This window comes from Grus americana, chromosome 1, assembly GCF_028858705.1.
Source record: "Grus americana isolate bGruAme1 chromosome 1, bGruAme1.mat, whole genome shotgun sequence".
NCBI lineage: Eukaryota > Metazoa > Chordata > Aves > Gruiformes > Gruidae > Grus > Grus americana.
The window spans coordinates 14,495,541-14,512,398 of NC_072852.1; the positions used below are offsets into that span (position 1 = coordinate 14,495,541).

The 16,858-nt window shown below is 39.8% G+C and overlaps 1 protein-coding gene across 1 annotated transcript in view; it reads right to left on the bottom strand.

Annotated features, from left to right (window-relative positions):
• RELN (reelin) overlaps positions 1 to 16,858 on the bottom strand; it is a 296,695-nt gene that overhangs the window by 232,080 nt on the left and 47,757 nt on the right. Inside the window, exon 2 of the mRNA XM_054839620.1 lies at positions 14,151 to 14,261. Within this exon, the coding sequence (XP_054695595.1) occupies positions 14,151 to 14,261 (111 nt within the window). The remainder of the gene's footprint in view (positions 1 to 14,150; positions 14,262 to 16,858) is intronic.

Below are 16,858 nucleotides of genomic sequence, written 5' to 3' on the forward strand. Positions count from 1 at the left end.
TGTTCCATCAAATGAAGAAGAAAATGTGATCCATAACTTTTTGTGTTGAGGTCCAGAGCTGAGCTACTCACCTTGATTCCTTCTAAAATCAATGTGAAGAAATCAGTAGTTCTGGAGACAAGTCATCTGACTAGTTCAGATGGCTACTGCAGGGTAAGACGACCTATGTCCCCAAAGTGCCGGTCTCTCTCTCAGAGAAGGAAGGAAGCAAGCCCAGGGGGACCAGCTCAACTGCTCGCCACAACCACTCGCCATAACTGAATATGACAGACGTCTTTCAAAATTCCGCTGGATGAACAGCAGCTAGTGTCAGAAAATTACATCTTCAGAAGTACTTTGCATTTCAGTGCTAGTCCTTGGAAAACAGGGCACCTGAAGGCACGTCTGTGTGTGAATGCCTCAGCCAGCCAGCCGAGTTCCCCACATTATACACAGCAAAAATGAAGTACCTAATGAAAGAATCCTCAGAAATTGGCTGAGGACATCCATCTAGGAGTAAAACACAGAAGAAAACCCTGAGTGTTCCTGGTTTTAAAAATGTGAAAAAATCAGTAACTAAATTCCTCAGAAATATTTCTCGGGATAGAAAAACATTCTTGAATTTTACATATCCTGCTCAGCATATTTCAGTGGAGAACAAATGAACATTTATTTGTTCCATGCCTTTAGATTACCACGCATATTTGATAAATTGTTCAGAGCAAATCTGAATTCCGTATTAATGCTAAATCTTTAGGCAAACTTCAATTAGAAGCTAGCATACATCTCTTTGATAGTCTCAGGAAAAACTGCAGCTAAAGCACATCCCAGTTTATTTTGGTTGAACTCTTAGCAGATTATGACTGAAGATTTTTTAAAGAGTTCATTACATCTTTGCCCTCCTTAAGCAAAGGTTATCACAAAGCTGCCTGTTTGAATGAATTATGACTACTGGGTGGTCACTAGTGTCTGTGATATTACTTATTACATGTTCAGTGATAAATTTAAGTAGGTACTTAACAAGGAGAAATCGCTACCAAGACCTTTATTATGGAATCTAAAAATAGTAAAGTTTCATTTACAGGGAGAAAATAATGAGCTCAGTGTGCATATGTGCTGAACAAGCAGATGGAATATTTCAAAAAATTCACTATTCAAATAAAAATTAAAAATTTAAACTTAATCTTTCTAAAAATTAAGACTTGCCGGATGGATAAAACAGCTCTTAAAGATATTTTTTTAATCTAGACTTCATTAATGCTCATATTCTTCATCTTAACAGCTAATGCTGTCAGCATTTATTGATTCAGCCTTCTAATAATTACATCATCTTTCCAGCACGTCAGAGAATGTCAAGGTGACTATGATGCCATATGACTGGAGTATGACTCTAGTGTCACAAAGTATTTGTGTCAGTTGTTTATCTAGAAACAGACATATAGCAAATCTCAGAGTGTTAGCGGAGCAAAATACTGACTTTATTAATAATCTGCTATGTAAAATGTTTCATCACTGTCTGTAATGCTGCCAAAATAGCATTGTCAAGTAATTATTTAAGTATTTTAATTTAAATGAACTAGAACTCAGTGAGGGCACTTTGACCAACGTTAGGTCTTCCCAAAACACCACGAGGTCTTTCAGTATTCAGCTATTTAATTTGATGTTATCTGAAAAAAAACCCAAAACCAAACCACATTCTCACACAGCTGTGAAGCATCTTTACTTTTCTGCAATGAGGTTGGATATTGTACTTGTGTATCTTATGGATTTCTTCTGAGGGTTTGCTTCCTTCAAGAATTCAACCAGATCAAGCTTAGGCTTATGAAAAGACAATTGCTCTGTTTACAAACTGCACTGATTTTTAATAATTGCGTTATTTGTCCTAAGGGTTGAAATGAGTCAAGAAATACAGTATATTGGTTCATTTGATAAATGTAAAAAACCCTGGTTTAGGGCTTTTACTATCTTGAAGTTATAGTTTTGAACTAAAAGGCATATTTTCTTTCTTTTCAGAAGCAAAATTCAGTGTTCATATGACAGTAGGTCCAGTACGTCACTAAAGATAATTAAACTCAAGCAGTAGGTAAATTAATAAAATATAAACACATGTATTTTCTTAAAAAATTAAAACTCATCATTCCTTTTCCTTCTCTTTCAAGAACTTTATAAAACAAGGTGCCAAGTCACGCCTGGATTGACATGATCATCCTGGAATAATGGATTTCATTCAGTAATAAAATGCAGCTGAGCAGAACTGAAGAACAACCCTACTCCAAGGAGTAAGGACTTCATGTGAAGGACTGCACTTTTTCTTTCTGGGGATTTTTTAGCAAGGACAACTGGACTGAAATCACTTTAGGACTCAGGCTCTTGAGAGGTGATGCTTGCATATGAACAAGTGCCTTTTAATAATTTCACAATTTTCACCTCAATCTAACCCCAAAATCGTACTGTAATCAATAAAACCTCTTTTTCCTGTGGCATGAACTGTGAGCATGACCTTGTGCGCATGCAAAGGCATAATCCCCTCTTCTCTGCACCTACCAAAGCTGCTGGCGATAGCTGAGCGGGAGCAGCACGGAGGGTCTCTGCCCTTCCCTCTGCGCGCCAAGAGAGCAGGGAGCCAACCTTGATCCCACCGTGCCACACAGCTGCATGGGCTTGGTAGCCTTCTGCTCTAGTTCACTTATTTTAGCGCCTGACAAAGATGTAACCATGCTGATCATTCTCTACAAACAGCAATTCACTTTCATTGGTATATTCTTGAAAATTGGATTATTCATTTTACAAGACCCGGAGCAGATTTTTCTTGTGAACCATCTCTGAAAACACACAAATGATTATCAGTCACAACACTGATAACAGACAGGCAAACAGTGAAATCAACTGGTAGGACAGGTGATGATCAGGATCTTAACAGAGGGCTCTTGAGCTCCGTTTTCCTGTAAGCCTGATTTTTCACCACATATAATGAACTCCACTTCGAAATATAACAAATTGGCAGATATGGGGGAAGCAGTCTGATCACAACATTTGTTTGTCATAATATGCCAGAAATTAGTTTACAAACTTGTCTCCGAAATTACAATAATAACCGTTTCCCAATATCCTTTCACATTTGCAAGAGGCTTCAATGCATCTTAATTGATGAAGTCCAAGAGCCCAGTAATTCAGCTTGAATATGTGATCGCATCCTGATAAACAAAAAATCCAGGGAAAATAATGGGCCTGGCACAACAGGAGAGTTGGGGAGAGAGGGCTCCGACTGACTGTCGTGGCACAACACATGACAATCAGGCATTGGAGAAACAGGCACAGGACAAGAAGCGACGGAGGCAGGCGCGTTGGCAGCGTGAAGTTCATGCAGCCGTGGGAACATTTGTTTAATATATTCTTGAGGCATAGACACACAGAATGCAATTTTAAGATGGCCCTAAATTTCTAGATGATGGCCTTTTCCCCCCTACTTTAATAAAGATACCTCTCTGTTACTTCAAATTACCATGCAACTTCAGCCTGTCAATCCAGCTGAATGTAGCTCTCAAAGCATAATGACAATGTCTTTTAGAGGGAAAAGCATTTTGTTATTGTTGCCGCAATCAATGAAGGCTCAATTCGTTTTTCCTTGACTTTTATGCATTATTATCCATATTATAATAACAGTCAAGAACAGTTAAAGATCAGGTTTTATTGTGCCAGTATGTCTGTACAGAATAATAAAGAAGAAAGTCCTTGCTTTAGAGATGACACCCTAACTGTTGAACGAATAAGACAAATGTTATTGTTAAGAAAATAAAATAATAATAAAAGAGAATTGAGTCATACATTGACATTTCTCTAATCAATGCCAAACAGGAGTGATTTACCCATTTGAAGAAAAAAAAAAAAAAAAAAAAAGAGAAGATGGATTTTAAGGTAAGATTTCAGTGAGAGCAAGTAGCTCAGCAGACATCCAGACATTTTCCCATGGATAAAGACACTGAGGAGAATTAGTCAAAGAGGTCCATGGCTACTCCCTTCAGTGTCTCCTGGGGTAGAAGAGTGGGCAGTTCAAGGCCTCAGACTCTACAGGGATTTTAATTGCTAATCTATTATTCAAGAAAATGGCCAAAACAACTCCATGTACCTAGTTGTTCTCCATGTCCCTCTCTTCCAACTGTCTTTTGGTTGGTTGGTTTTTACTGAATTCAGTGCCGTATGAGAACTCAAGTGAATCCAGTATACCAGGTGCAGTTACGCTGCAGCTACTTGCCTGTCTCTTGTTCACAGCAGAATTTAGGTAGAAGATGTCAAGGTCTCCATACCAAGTCACCTACAAGCTTATAAAATAGCCCAGGAAGCTTTGTATTTCTGGGGTTACTCTTGAGAGTAGGCAAGCTGCTTTGATCTCCAAGATTCAGAGTCTTGAAGCGTACCTACACTGGGGTTTAGGTGTGGTTTAAGTGTTGGGAAAATGGTGCAGGGTCCTTAATGAACTATTAGGTACCGTACACTGCATGGAGCTGTGCTTCAGCGCAGGGGTGGAGGAGCCCTGGGGAAGAGGCTGGTCAGTGCAATGCCTCGGGAAGCCCAGGCTACCAAGAGGTGCACAGGGCAACTGGGCTCTACCCTTGGCCCATGCCCAGAAGCTCTAAAAACTGTTCACTTGCACCAAATTTTTTCATGTTGTCACTATTAAAGTCTTAATTATTGTTTTTGATTTACTGTTGGTAAAATGAAGATAATGCCACAAGTACCACTGTATATGTTTTTTTACTAAGAGTAGAAATTTGGAATATGCTGATTAATAGCATTCAAAGTGCACCAACTGAACATGATATTTGAAATTAGGATGAAAAAAAGAGAGTGAGGAACAAATACATATGTATATGTATGGGGTTGTGTGTATGTATTTATATAAACATTATTTTCCATCATTAAAAGGACCTACAATTAGTACACTTCAAAAAGTGTTACTTGTTACTTTCAATAAGTATTAGTATAGATAAAAATTACCAACCTGTCACAAGGAATATTTTAATCTCTTAATATATTTTTAGTGAAATTCATACCTCATTTGGATCAGAATCCTCTCAGAGGTATGAGGCAGCAAAAAAACCCCTGATTTGATCATTTCACAAAGTTTTACATCAGTTTTTTACTACATGCATTTTATTAAAAATTAAAATGCAATAAAAAAATCACATTAAAATTCAATGATGCTCTAACTTTTCCCCATACCATTTTCTGGCCACCCAGGGGACAAAACCAGATGTGTATAAGACCTGAAAAAACATCACTACTGAATAAATGTACTTGCTAAATTAGACCAAAATTGGCCCCAACGCATCAATTAGCACTTTGGTTTTGGCTATGTAAAACTGCCTCTAAAGGCATTTTCTTGTTGAAAAACTCCAGGGGCCCCTTTACAAGCACTGCCACACTGGAAAATGTTCCTCTGCATCTCCAATGCAGTGACCACCTCTCATCTTATCTGCAAAGCATTAGGCGTTGCCTGTAGCATTAAATACCCACCTGCACCCCACTATTCAAAGCTAACAGATACAACCAACGTTACAAGTGCCACACTTCTACAGAGGTTCATTCTCCTCTTCAACCTTGACCACACAGATACCAGCAGGGGCTACAGGTATATTTGAAAGGTTAAAAGCTTGAGTTATTTCACTGTCATCTTCATAACGCTCCAAAGACATTTGAAATAAATTACGGAGCAGACACCATCACTCACTTTTATGTATGTTAAATTGCAGAGTAACTCAGGGCTTCTCAGCAGATTAGGTAAAAGTGGATTTTGATGTCCAACAGCTGCTGCTGCCGTGGCAGGGGGTGAGGGTAAACCTGACAGGTAGGAGAGTACTTGCAGAAATGGGTGAAAGCATTCAGGCTGATGGGACTGGGTCAAACTAGAGTCAAACTAGGCCAGTTTAAGTATTTCCTCTGTAGGCTCCCTCTCTGATTAACTTGTTCCTCCAACCCTGGGGCATTGCTGTCTGACTTACCCAGTTACATGTGCAGAATTTTCCTCCTCAGCAGGTAAAATACTTGGGGGCACAGTTCCGTATTGGGTAAGCATGGGTAATTATTGCCTATGCCACGATAATGAGAAGATGTGTTAATAAAGCTGAAACCCTTTCCATACGGTACATATGATAGTTAACCACTTGTAGAAATAGTAAACTTTTGGCCATAAAGACATTTAAGTAGTAATTAAATGTTGTGACACACAAACTTTGAAAGTTTTATCATCATTATGGTTTTGTTACATACCATTTGCAGGGGGGAGTATCTTAAAACTAAGCTCAAATGTAAACTTTCTTGACCAATGTCAATTTGGCACCAACTCACGATTTAATTGACTGTTAACAAATTCTCCAAGATATGACTGCTATACAGATATTTTATCTTCCTGTTAATTGGTAATTATGCATTGGCAGGAAAAACAGTGTTTCTTTCCAATTATTCCAGAACTCAGTGATTATTTAAACTTTGCTAATTAGCAGCGGAGGGCTGGTACATCTTCTGGGCAAATTGTATTTGATAATTCCTATTAAAATATACATGGCAGTAGTTGACTTGTAACAAACAACAAAAAAAAAAGTGGCAGTTCAAAGGGTATTAGATACAGCACAAGGCAAATGGGGGCCTATTAAAATTTCCCCAACTGTTCTAATGAGAATGCCGAGGGTCATTTCTTCCTAGTTTACCATCTGTTTGGTTTCTGGCAAATATCTCCGGTGTGAAGGGAGGGTCCTGGAGCCCATTTGGCTTGTCACAAAGTAAACCAGGGATCTACAGCAATTTCAGTAAGTTGCAAAACTGCACTTCAAGAGCGGTAGCATGTACACAGCTGAAAACTTTTTTAAGAGCTGGCATTTACCGATTATTCCTTACTTTTTAAAGCTGTGAACAAGCACGGAGAGGCAAAGACTGAGCAGGAGGGCTCAATTTTATAGGCTCAACTAACAAGAAAAATCCAACAGTTGGCCTTTTTCCATCTCACAATGTTAGTGGGGGATATTTTCCTTTATCTGTCAAAATCTGAAAGCAAAACATTACCCCAGAACCATCAGTGTTTGAGCATAAACTGATGCCAAAACCAAGCCTCTGAAGGCTCGAAACCACATGCCCCATCCAGGAGCCTTGGGTGCCTCCAACGCACTGGCAGAGCTGGGGAGCATGACCGGAGCAGTTTTTGCAGTACCCTCTTGGAGACGACACTGTGGGTGCCCTTCGGCCACCCAGGCACCCCCTTTGCCCTTCTCCCTCTGGGGATGAAACCAGCAGCATCACCAGTGACACCCTCCTACAGTCCCTCTGCCCTAAGATGCTCGTGACCTGTGGGCCAAAGGGGAATGCGGGACCAGGGAACTACTTCCATCCTTTTCCCCAATTCCTAACTCATACGGAGCCAGATCGAAATGATCCCTCATCTATAAATTGAAAGGGGGTTTTGGGTTTGGCCTGCTATGCAAACATGTATGTAACCAAAATACCAAGCAGAGGATTATATGAAGGCTGCCTTAATCCTGTCAAAAGGCAATGGAATAATTTAAAAAGAAAAGAGTGTAAGATAAAATATAATGCCAAGAAAATTATTTCTGGTGATTGCTCTTCCCAGGATTTCCTCTAGGAAATTTCTTATTCACCATATTTTAAGGAATATTTGTAACCATTCACATTTTTTTAAAAATCCCAGTGACTCTATGTATTACTTACAGTAGGTGTGACCACCTTCATGGTATAGAAACAAAGAATTGCAAAAGAGGAAAGACTGCAAGATGATCTTTCATATTCTATTTTTTTGCTTTCTGGCAGATGGAATTCCCCTGTTCAGGCACTAAAATGTTTCCAGGTAACATCACTCTCATGGCCTCTGATGAAGTAGCCCACAGAGTTAAACAAAACCTAAAATTCACCAGCAGTTTATGACCTCGCAATAGAAAGGAGACATCTGTTTTAAGAGATAGTAAATTACGAGTTGTATAAATCTACACAGAAATAAACCAAAATTTTTCTATTAGCCAATTAGGCCTGTGGTAACACTTTCCAGTTTAATGAGAGCTTTGAATCTGCTGTCTCTACCATAATAGAGCCTATGGACTTTCAAAAGGATCTTTTCAATTTAGGTTGAAAGGTTAATGCATATACAAATATTATCATGAAACTACTTGCTTATTCCACATTTATTAAAAAGTAAACATCTGTGTAGTAATCGTGATTTTTAATAAATTAGGTTTTGAGGGTCTTAACTATAAAGGCTTACATTTTCCACTGTAGTTGGTAAGAAACTAATTACACCAAACAAATTTTAAATAATTTGTCATGTGTGCATGATGTGAAAATCTACTGGGGAGCCAGAAAGCTTTGGGAAGTCCGAATGTGCAGAGATGACTGGCAGGTCAAGGGCAAGCTTTGATGTGCACAGCCCAGCACATCTGTCTGCACAACCAGCCTGTCAGCCGGGACGCTCCCGTGTAACGAGACAGATTCAGGTCCTCAGCACACAGCGCTACTTATCACTGCTGAGGGATTACGCTGTAATCTTCTCCTTTAATTGCAGAAATGGGACTGTGTTCTTTGCTTTCCAGTGCACATGGCTTTGGAGGAGATGAGCTGTATTTTCCTACTTATCCCAAGTTACAAACCGGTACCCCTACCACCCACCAAACCCATTTAACCTTAATCTCATTTGCAAGCCATCATTCCCATCAAACCCACTGCATTTGTAGCTTTCTAACATGTTTTTTTTAGTACTCCTGTCTCCCACTTTCCTCTTATATATTTGGAAGAAGTCAAGCAGTGAGAACTCCTAAATGACCATATGTACACCCTGGATGTATGGGAGTGTAGCCTTGGTGGTCTGGCTGGTAAACCCCAGAGCATGGCCAGCAGATGCCCCAAGCTATCGAAAAGAGGTCAAATGCCAACAAGGACCCTCAGAGTCAAAAGCAGAAGAAGGAAAGGAGACATGTGGATGGAGAGATCACATGGGAGGCCAAAATGCGCCTCCAGAGAGATGTGGCGTGAGGGGTATCAGTGTGGCTTGAGAAAGGGGGAAATGAAGAGCAGGACTGCTCTTCAGCAGGCAACACTGAAGGACGTGGAAATGAGTCCCAGGTATGCACCACACTGATCAGGAAAGGAGAGTGGAAATGATACTGGAGAGATGCAACATAGGGTATTTGTTGTATTGTGGGATCTAACAAAGAACGAAACACTATTCTTAAAAGCTCAATTTAAGGATTATTTCTTTGTGAAAGGATCTTCACAGCTTGCTTAGTGAGGTTTCAAGTACACATCTATGTTTTATCCCAGTTCTAATTTTAGCTTTACAGTTTTAGTTCTACCGTTATCTGAACCCAGACAATGGTTCAGCTTGGGACAAAAGATGAATATTTATGACCACTATTAAGTTTTATCCCCAAAAGCTCACTCATTTCTCCCTAAAAGTGTTGTTAGAAGGTTTCCCAAATAAAAATTTCAGCAAGTCTTATGTCAGTATAATCCCACAGAGGAAACCAGGAGCTATTTCTTTGGCTACATGATATATACATTGAAAAAAAAAAAGAAAACATAACCCTCAGAATTAACTCTGTTAGCCCTAACGTATTTTATCTTTTTTTTCTTCAAAGCTTCTCGACATGGCTAACTAGCTGTGATAACTGACAATGACTGTGTCTACATCAAGTGACTTCCTAAACTGGGTAATTAAAAGATAATTGTAGTCACGATACAGTAAGTTAAGGCACAAAAGACAGATATGTTTATGTTGGGAAGACTTCATATTGTCAGGGCAGACTGGAAGATTATGATAATCTAGTGTGACCTCCTGTGTGATGCAGACAAGAGCATTTCAATGGTGATATTGTGAGGGAGAAAAAATATTCTTGCCTGCTCTGTAAGCAACCACTATCAACCCATTTTCAGAATATTGCTATCTTCAAGTTTTAAAGACCCAGCTTCGACCCCCCGTCTAATCTATGATAAAACACATAAATCTTTGAATTGAAGTGTCTGAACCTAGCATACTCCTTGACATTTTAAAAAAATAATTTCCAGCAAGCTGAATCTAACCTGAACATCACCATCACTTGCTGGAAAGGAGGAGCATCTTCTTTGCTAACGGGAAATGATGACACAAGAGATGGATCTAGAGTTTCTGGAGAAAGTGCTTTATGTTTTCTTCAGAAAACAAAACAATGCCATTCCCATCTATGTTTTATTAAACAATACATTAAATACTGTGGACACTATTCTCTTTTTCTACTGCAAATGGTAGATTTTAAAATATTGATCATTTTAAAACTACCAAAAGGCTGCGGATGTTGTCTACCTAAATTTAGTAAAGCTTTTGACACTATTTCCCACAGCATTCTCCTGGAAAAACTGACTGTTCATGGCTTGGACAGGTGTACACTTCTCTGGGTAAAAAAATGGCTGGATGGCCAGGCCCAAAGAGTTGTGGTGAATGGAGTTAAATCCAGCTGGTGGCTGGGCACAAGTGGTGTTCCTCAGGCGTCAGCGCTGGGCCCAGTTCTCTTTAATATCTTTATCAATGATCTGGATGAGGGGATTGAGTGCCCCCCTCAGTAAGTTTGCAGATGACACCAAGCTGGGCGGGAGTGTTGATCTGCCTGAGGGTAGGGAGCCTCTGCAGAGGGATCTGGACAGGCTGGATCAATGGGCTGAGGCCAACTGTATGAGGTTCAACAAGGCCAAGTGCCAGGTCCTGCACTTGGGTCACAATAACCCCTGGCAAAGCTATAGGCTTGGGGAAGAGTGGCTGGAAAGCTGCCCAGCAGAAAAGGACCTGGGGGTGTTGGTCGACAGACGGCTGAATATGAGCCTGCAGTGTGTCCAGGTGGCCAAGAAGGCCAACAGCATCCTGGCTTGTATCAGCCATAGTGCGGCCAGCAGGACTAGGGCAGTGATTGTCCTCCCTGTACGTGGCACTGGTGAGGCTGCACCTTGAGTACTGTGTTCAGTTTTGGGCCCCTCACTACAAGAAAGACATTGAGGTGCTGGAGCGTGTCCAAAGAAGGGCAACAAAGCTGGTGGAGGATCCAGAGAATAGGTCTTATGAGGAGCGGCTGAAGGAACTGGGGTTGGTTAGCCTGGAGAAAAGGAGGCTGAGGGGAGACCTTATCAACTACCTGAAAGGAGGTTGTAGCCAGGTGGGGGTTGGTCTCTTCTCCCAAGTAACAAGCAATAGGACAAGAGGAAATGGCCTCAAGTTGTGACAGGGGAGGTTTAGATCGAATAATTTCTTCACCAAAAGGGTTGTCAATCACTGGAACAGGCTGCCAAGGGAAGAGGTGGAGTCATCATCCCTGGAGGTATTTAAAAGACATGTAGATGTGGTGCTCAGGGACATGATTTAGTGGTTGAACATGACAGTGCTAGGTTAATGGTTGGACTTGATGATCTTAAAGGCCTTTTCCAATCAAAACAATTCTATGATTCTAAATTGTTTTTAAAAGTATATCATTTGCATGCTAAATACTTTTTGGAAGAGGCCAGCCTTCTTATCTGTCATTGCAGAGAACAGAAATGTTTATGTAGTTCTCAGTCCTGAGAAGCCATCAGTACACCATTTATTGTTCATATAAAATGAAATTTAAAAGCCTTTGCCATTTTTCTTTCACACTTTACTTTTTACTGTGACTGCAAAGACACTGCACAAGAGCATCAGCTCTTTTGAAACATTCAGACTTTTTTTTTATATGCAAGCTGAGGAGCTAGCAAAGAAAAACAGCAAAATGAAAATTTATTTAAAATGTTGCATAACTAACAACAGTAAGACAACTGACCCTACAGTTTGCCTGCAGAAAGTTCAAAAGAAAGGTCATAGATGGCATCAGTTTTTCTCTGACATGGATGGAGGCATACTCAAGATGGAGCAGCAGACCTCCCCTGGGCATGATATTTGAGAATTTGTATTGACGAGCAAAATGAGGTAGCTCCAACCATGCATGACTGCTTTTGCATCTCTTTGGCTTCAGTATTTTCTCAGCCTGTAGGCTTGGATCTTCTTTTACAGATTCACAGATTGGTAGGGGTTGGAAGGGACCTCTAGAGATCATCTAGTCCAATCCCCCAATAGAACAGGATCACCTACAGCAGGTTGCACAGGATCGTATCCAGGTGGGTTTTGAATATCTCCAGAGAAGGAGACTCCACAACCTCTCTGGGCAGCCTCTTCCAGTGCTTGGTCACCCTCAAAGTGAAGAAGTGTTTCCTCATGTTCAGATGGAACTTCCTATGTTCCAGTTTGTGCCCATTGCCCCTTGTCCTGTCACTGGGCACCACTGAGAAGAGTCTGGCCCCTTCCTCTAGACATCTATCCTTTAGATATTTATAAGTATTGATAAGATCTCGTCTCAGTCTTCTTTTCTCCAGGCTAAACAGACCCAGCTCTCTCAGCCTTTCCTCATCAGAGAGATGCTCCAGCCCCCTCATCATCTTTGTAGCCCTCCACTGGACTCTCTCCAGTAGATCCCTTTTGGTCCACAGAATGCCTGTGTCACCAGTTTAGTTGTTGATTTTCTTACCAGCAACTGAATGGTCAAAGTAACACATCAAGAGCTAGAAAAAGACCTTTGGCAAGTAAAAAAGGCCATGTCTTGTTCCCTGTCACACATCAGATGTTACTTTAACATCTGTCTCAGTGAGACACCCACTGTAACAGCCCTGTTCTACAGATGAAGATACAAATTTAGGAAAAAATACAGACATACTTTGTAAACGGAACAAACTATTTAGGTTCTTAAAATTTTGCTTAATTTCCATTCTTAAATATTTAGATGTGATTAAACATGGCTTGTACACCTTGCCCAGTGAGTTTGCCATGCAGGGCCATGATCTCCTCAATGACTTGATACAAACACCTGTTTTACGGCAAGTCAATAGCTTCCCAGTAACTTGACTATCCAAAAAATTTCACATTGATAAGTGCTTTTCTTCGCACTTACTCCATCAGATCCTGTTCATCCCATAAAGACTATGGTGGGAAAGGAGAAACAGCAGTACTACTTCTTCCAGAAAAGTGGATCTTTCAGTACCTTTTACCTAAGACATGAAACACCCGTGGCAGCTGTGCTCTTCCCTTTGAAAGACCGAGCAAAAGGTTTGAGGTCAATTGGTGGTGCTATTCACAGGGGCAAAGTCCCTCTGAAATTATTCCTCAATACAGTTTTAAATAATGTGTTATTTATGTTGCATTATTTCATTTACCAGCCAATATTTGTCTGCTGTATGACACTCACTGGCCCAGGCCACTCATGTTTCACATGCATTATAACAGAGACAATTACTATGAAAGATTATTATGAAGAAAATACTGAAGTTTAACCCTAACAGACGAATGAACATTTAAACATGTAAGTGCAGTGCAGTTGGTGTCCCCTGTGACTGGTACCTATTTTTGTACCTTCACCCCAGATTTCTTGTTAGGGGTCACTGAGTTCCTCCAATTGGAGGAACACAACTCTTTCAATTATTTGTAAGGATATAGAAAATGCTACCAAATAACAAACTGCAGAATATAGCTGTAAATTACTTGCACAAATTTAGAAGAGATTTTTCAGGAGCGCTTATCCTTAGCACAGGTGACCTGGCTGCTACCACTGAATGCAACAGCAGAACTTGAAATATGTAACAATTCTGCAAAACCTGTCCTATGCCTTTTACTACAATTCGGGTTTTCATACATGGAAAATAATTGGTCATATAAAATACCTCAACTACCATTCCAGTTTTAAGGAAGACGCTATTGTTAAGTGAATGGAAAAAGTAGGTTGACATAAGCTCAGAGGAATCAGTTTTTCAGCCCAAGAACAGTTAGATGCCTTGGGCTAAATGCTTTAGTTTATACCAAACATGACACCATTTAGAAATGGCTATTTTAACCAGTTTAGCTGCTGAGGCTTTTCTCTCTTAAAATTCATATAATTTGGTACCAGGCTGACCAAAGATGAAGAAAATGGAGGAAGAAGTAAAAGCTGTCTAAAAGCCACCAGTGCCTTATCTCATTGACTCTCACTGCCTTCCATGTATTGTTGATTATTCAGCCTAAATTAACTTGTTTCAGTAATTGTATTGTTATTGATGTCCTCTGTACAGCCAAGTATTCATTACCCTGGGTTGCAGAATGTAAATTACACTGGACTTACCAAATCCAAAAGCACTGGAACCACCAACGCTCTGGGAAGCCTGAACACTGGTAGAAGTGTAGAGCCCAGTTACTAGTAAGCCATCAAAGAAGGTACTTGTCGAAATAGTCACTGAAATGAAAGAAATACAATACATGTAATTATTTATAAGCAGTACTTAAGATCCTATACATGATCTGTGAGCAGACTCTTGCACTGGAATGAGATCCCATCATTCAGTACAGCAAATTCATCTGAATTCCCCCCGATACTTATGACACTTCAGTGACTTTAAATTGGTTTTCCCATGTAATTTGCCCAAACAACTTGTTCAGCATTCAAGCTGTGTGTGCCAAGTTTCAGTATGCTCCTGTACAGCTTCCTCAGGGTTTACTTAAAGAAAATTGACTGCTTTAGAGGTAAATGACTGGCATTTATTGGTGTTTGACTCAGCTTCTGTTCCTACATGAATCATAAAAGTCCTGTACTAGTAATCATCCGCAGCAGGAACCAGACACATATTGAGCATTACAACAGGATCTGAAATGAACATCAAAAGGGTGGTCATGGCCATCTCTGCTTGGGAAGTTGCCTTTGGTAGAAGCACAAAACTATAGTATACACTAAATTCACAATGAGTTAGTAAAACGTAGCATTGGAATATGTGGCTTGTAAGTAATTGTCAAGATATTAGAATATAGTAGAAGCAATGAAATAAACAGGTTATGGTATTGTTCTTTTCGACTTAAATAGAGTGCTAAGTTATGGGTATCATACATATTATAGTATTATACTCTTAAGCTATATAGGCATCTGAGTCATTACAGAGTGTGTGTATTTCAATAACTCATAAATGTATTCTTAGGAGATTCTTAGATGTTAGCAGTAAGGTAATCATCCAAATAGCATCTACTAGTAACACTGGAATCTATATATTCTTGTTAGAAATGACAAATCTTGCAATATTTATTTACTTCTTGCAAACGCTAATTCTCACATTTTTACTTTGGCATCTTTAAGATTGTATCATTGTATACTTAACATCAGCTTCAGTGGTTCTATCTCGGAAAGACCTAAATTATTAAGTGATAGGTTTAGGTTTTTCCTATTATATAGATGCAATATCCTTTATGGCCAGAATGACTTGTCTAATCCTACAGGAGCACGCAACCTTCTTTGCTTCATAATAATCTCCTGTCTATTTTTTTTTTTTTTCATATTCTAACACTTGGTTGCATACCTCTGAATTGAAAATCAGAACTTGGAAATTTTACAAAAAATTCATTAGATAGCTTTACAATGAGGTAATTTTTTTCTCTCTCCCCTCACCTTTATCCATCTAATATCATCCTTTTCTACATTATTTGTTGTAATTCTTCACCCACATTTATTTAAATGTGGATAAACTGCATTGCAAATCTATGGTCCACCAAATAGGACTTTTTTTTTTTCTTTTTAAACTATATTGCCAAGGAGAATGGAGCACCTCTCCTATGAGGACAGGCTGCAAGGGTTGGGATTGTTCAGCCTGGAGAAGAGAAGGCTCCAGGGAGATCTAATTGTGGCTTACCAGTACCTGAAGGGGCCTACAAGAAAGATGGTGAGGGACTGTTTATCAGGGAGTGTAGTGACAGGACAAGGGGTAATGGGTTTAAGCTGAAGGAGGGTCGATTTAGATTAGGTGTTAGAAAGAAATTCTTTACTGTTAGAGTGCTGAGGCACTGGAACAGGTTGCCCAGAGAGGTTGTGGAGGCCCCATCGCTGGAAGTGTTCAAGGCCAGGTTGGATGGGGCTTTGGGCAACGTGGTCTAGTGGAGGGTGTCCCTGCCCATGGCAGGGGGGTTGGAACTAGATGGTCTTTGAGGTCCCTTCTAACCCAAACCATTCTATGATTCTGTGATTCTGTGACAAAGAACCTTGGCCAAGGAGATCAGCACAAAAATATGTCCCTGCTGAAGAAGAGTCTCATGACTTGTAGCTTTGTACACTGAGGATGCATCAAGACCTTAGTTACCATACTGGTTCTGCTTTCATACTTTAATGCTTTTTTCCCCACTCTTAACACACAGAGATCAGCAATTGACAGGCATTGCTGATAAACGCCGATCTCTCCCTACATCACGTTCCACCTCGCCATATTGCTCTCCCTTGCTGGAAACATCATGAGCCAGTGACTGGCCAGGGAACTGAAGCAAGGTACTGCGAGGTGACTGCTAGTGATACACATTCAGTAGTGAAACAGTTGGGGTTTTTTAATCCCAACAGTCATTTGGTGTTTCATCTGGGGTACACATTGGCTTAAATTTACCATTAAATGTCTAAAGAACATGCAAACATTGACAGTAGCTTAATATCTTCTGAGCCAAGAAGCAATATTTACCATATTTAATTTATTCTTCAAGTCTTTATATTTATCTTCCTTTCTTTGATTATTCATTAGTATACTGAATAATTCCTGAATCCAACTTTTCTTCTCCCATGACTCCAAATTTCAATGTTTTGCAGTAGACACTTCCCTGAATGCAGACGCAGGTTGAGAGACCTCAATTTTTAAGAAAGGGACACTTTTGAGATATATGTTAAAAGAACAGCAAAAGAGACTAGATGTTTAGAAAATAAAAGAAGTGTTATGGAGAAAAAAGGAAAAATCAAACAAGCAAACAATGAATTCTTCCTGCGTTTGATGATGAAGTGGCAAATAAAGCGGAACCTTTTCTTCCCTTTGTGCT